At 42.8% G+C, this 3097-nt stretch overlaps 1 protein-coding gene across 1 annotated transcript in view; it reads left to right on the top strand.

Moving 5' to 3' along the window:
• The first annotated feature begins 412 nt into the window (after positions 1-412).
• LOC123972423 (tripartite motif-containing protein 16-like) overlaps positions 413-3097 on the top strand; it is a 4394-nt gene continuing 1709 nt past the window's right edge. The window contains exons 1-2 of the mRNA XM_046051925.1: positions 413-476; positions 2086-3096. Of these exons, the coding sequence (XP_045907881.1) occupies positions 2253-3096 (844 nt within the window). The 5' untranslated portion in view covers positions 413-476; positions 2086-2252. The remainder of the gene's footprint in view (positions 477-2085; position 3097) is intronic.

Genomic DNA, 3097 nt, shown 5'->3' on the forward strand with positions numbered 1-3097 from the left:
CTTACAGTCCCTAAGACAGTACCAAAGACAAATTTGAGAGTTATGGTTGTGGCTCAGGAGGAAGAGCGGGTTGCCTGTTAATCGGAAGGTTGGTGGTTCAATCCCTGGCTCCTCCTCCATGTCAAAGTGTCCTTGGGCAAGATACTGAGTGAATGAATGTCAGTGCAGATGTAGTGTAAAAGTGCTTTGAGTGGCTATACAAATACGGAGAATAAATACATGAAAATTAAAGTGGAGTCAGTTGGTAAAGGTTGATCATATTTAGCCATTTAAAGAAACTTCCTTTCAGTGACGTAAGTGTATAATGCTAAATACAAAAGTGAGTTAGATTCTCTATTTAAAGTCTGTTTGTGTGTTGACAGATGGCATGTTTGGGAGGTGTCACTCTGTTCCGGTGAAGGAGGTTTACACCTACGATGTCTCCCCATCCGTAGTCCAGCGATTCAGGACGCTGCTGGAGAAGCTCTCCAACAGAGGTACAAACACACACACACACAGATCTCATTACATGCATGCACATCAATCAAACACACCAGAGCAGTGCCGTCTTTCCACCCCAAAAAAATAACCCAAACATTGTACTCAGATGTACTCAAATGTAGCATTTTGTTTAATTATTTGTTGTGCAACTGTGTTCATGTGCAGATAACAAGACACTACTATGCTCTAGCCACCACCTTTTGTAATAAATTACTGCCTTTACAATCAATTACCAGATCTTAATCCAGTTTCAAACCTATGGAAGAATTTGACCCAACATGTAAGAAATACAATGCTCTCCACCACCATAACACCTAATAATATAAACTTTCATCTTCAGTTCTATTTGGTGATTGTCCTTTTTGTTCTGTCTGGCAGTTTTTTCTTTTACTATCTGTTCTCAGGTCTTTCTTGCAAGAGAGGTCAATGAGATTGAGTGAACATTTTATTTGTGTCTATCTGGACATCTAAATCAAGTAACTATAAGAGGAAGAGTAAAAGGATTTTTAAAATAACCTAAAAATAAGCCATAAAATTAGCTTTGCGTCTTTGTCAGGTACATATTTACTACATACTACACTATTCCCCCACTTTCTCATCTCAGTGTGTCATTACCGACGCCTTCAGACAGAGTGACAAAGCATAGTTATTTGACGCTAAAGGTACCCTTGAGCGTCCGTATGAAACGCAGCAGTTTGCTATGTTGCAGAAACACAAAGGAGGCTAACACTTAAAGTTAAACATAAAGTCACTGACTTAGCTTTAGGCACAAACCCCAGAGATGGTCATGGTAAGGGGCTTCAGGGGCTGTCAACGCCTTTAACACAAACGTAGCCTAGCACTTCCGGTTTGTATGAGATGCGTCCGGGGGCGTCTCTACAGACACAACCGGGACGTGCACCTGTAATCCACAACGTGATCAACGTAATCCACAGACAGGGACATAAGAGAACATGTGAAACAATGAACAGACAAGAACAGAGAAACGGAGGGGGCAGGGTAATTGAACACAGGTGGCACACATTAGGAATCAAGGCAGACAGAAAACAAAGCTAGACATAGATACATGAAACCAAACACTACAAAATAATAACTTGCCCACGGAAACACACAAGGACGAATTTACCAAAGTAAAACAGAAAACACAGAACAGATGAAGTGCTGACAAATGAATCATAGGTTTACCTAACATGTGTCTGATGCTCCCCAGAACCAAAACTGTTGATATCCCCAGGATTAGATATATTTATATAAAGTAAATTCAGCTGTAATTTTGTTGTTAGGCTTGTGGGTATATCTTTCAAGCTTGACTGTCTCACAAAAGCAGTTTGTTTCTTGGAAAAGTCACGTTTGTATGACTGTAAGAGATGGTATATTAGTATATAAAAAGTCATACAATAAAGACCTAGACAGGTGCTGGCTGCTATGTGCATACTGTGGCCACCTTTTATTCTATTTAATGGTTTTATTTATTTATTTTTTTTACCACTGAATGGTCACACTGCCACTTTAAAACACTCCACTTCCTGAAACGAATCATAACCTGATAGTCCCTCCCTCTTCTTCCTGCTGTCAAACACAGCTATTGTTTCCTATTCTTTACAGATTTGGCAGTTTGCAAATAGGTGTAACCAACCCATGATGAGAAGAGCTTACAAGGGCCCATTTGGCACATATCAGCAAGTAAACATTAGGGAACATTGTTTGAATTCAAACACAGACTTATTTCTGTTGTGAGGAAGAGAAACTTCAGTTGCTGTCAGTGAGGAGAAATGGCGCAGCGAGGATATCTCCTGGACCATGAGAAATTCTGCTGTTCCATCTGTCTGGATGTACTGCAGGATCCGGTGACTACTCCCTGTGGACACAGCTACTGCATGAACTGTATTAAAACCCACTGGGATGAAGAGGAGGAGAAGAAAATCCACAGCTGTCCTCAGTGTAGGCAGACCTTCACACCGAGGCCTGTCCTGGGGAAAAACACCATGTTAGCAGTTTTAGTGGAGGAACTGAAGAAGACTGGACTCCAAGCTGCTCCTGCTGATCACTGCTATGCTGGACCTGAAGATGTGGCCTGTGATGTCTGCACTGGGAGAAAACTGAAAGCCCTCAAGTCCTGTCTGCTCTGTCTGGTCTCTTACTGTGAGAAACACCTGCAGCCTCACTTTGAATCTCCTGCCTTTGAGAAACACAAGCTGGTGGAGCCCCTCAAGAAGCTCCAGGAGAACATCTGCTCTCGTCATGATGAGGTGATGAAGATGTTCTGCCGTACTGATCAGCAGAGTATCTGTTATCTCTGCTCTGTGGATGAACATAAAGGCCACGACACAGTCTCAGCTGCAGCAGAAAGGACCGAGAGGCAGAGACAGCTCGAGGTGAGTCGACAAAACATCCAGCAGAGAATCCAGGACAGAGAGAAAGATGTGAAGGTGCTTCAACAGAAGGTGGAGGCTATCAATCGCTCTGCTGATGAAGCAGTGGAGGACAGTGAGAAGATCTTCACCGAGCTGATCCGTCTCATGGAGAAAAGACGCTCTGATGTGAAGCAGCAGGTCAGATCCCAGCAGGAAACTGAAGTGAGTCGAGTCAAAGAGCTTCAGGAGAAGCTGGAGCAGGA

Source organism: Micropterus dolomieu, linkage group LG06 (assembly GCF_021292245.1).
Source record: "Micropterus dolomieu isolate WLL.071019.BEF.003 ecotype Adirondacks linkage group LG06, ASM2129224v1, whole genome shotgun sequence".
NCBI lineage: Eukaryota > Metazoa > Chordata > Actinopteri > Centrarchiformes > Centrarchidae > Micropterus > Micropterus dolomieu.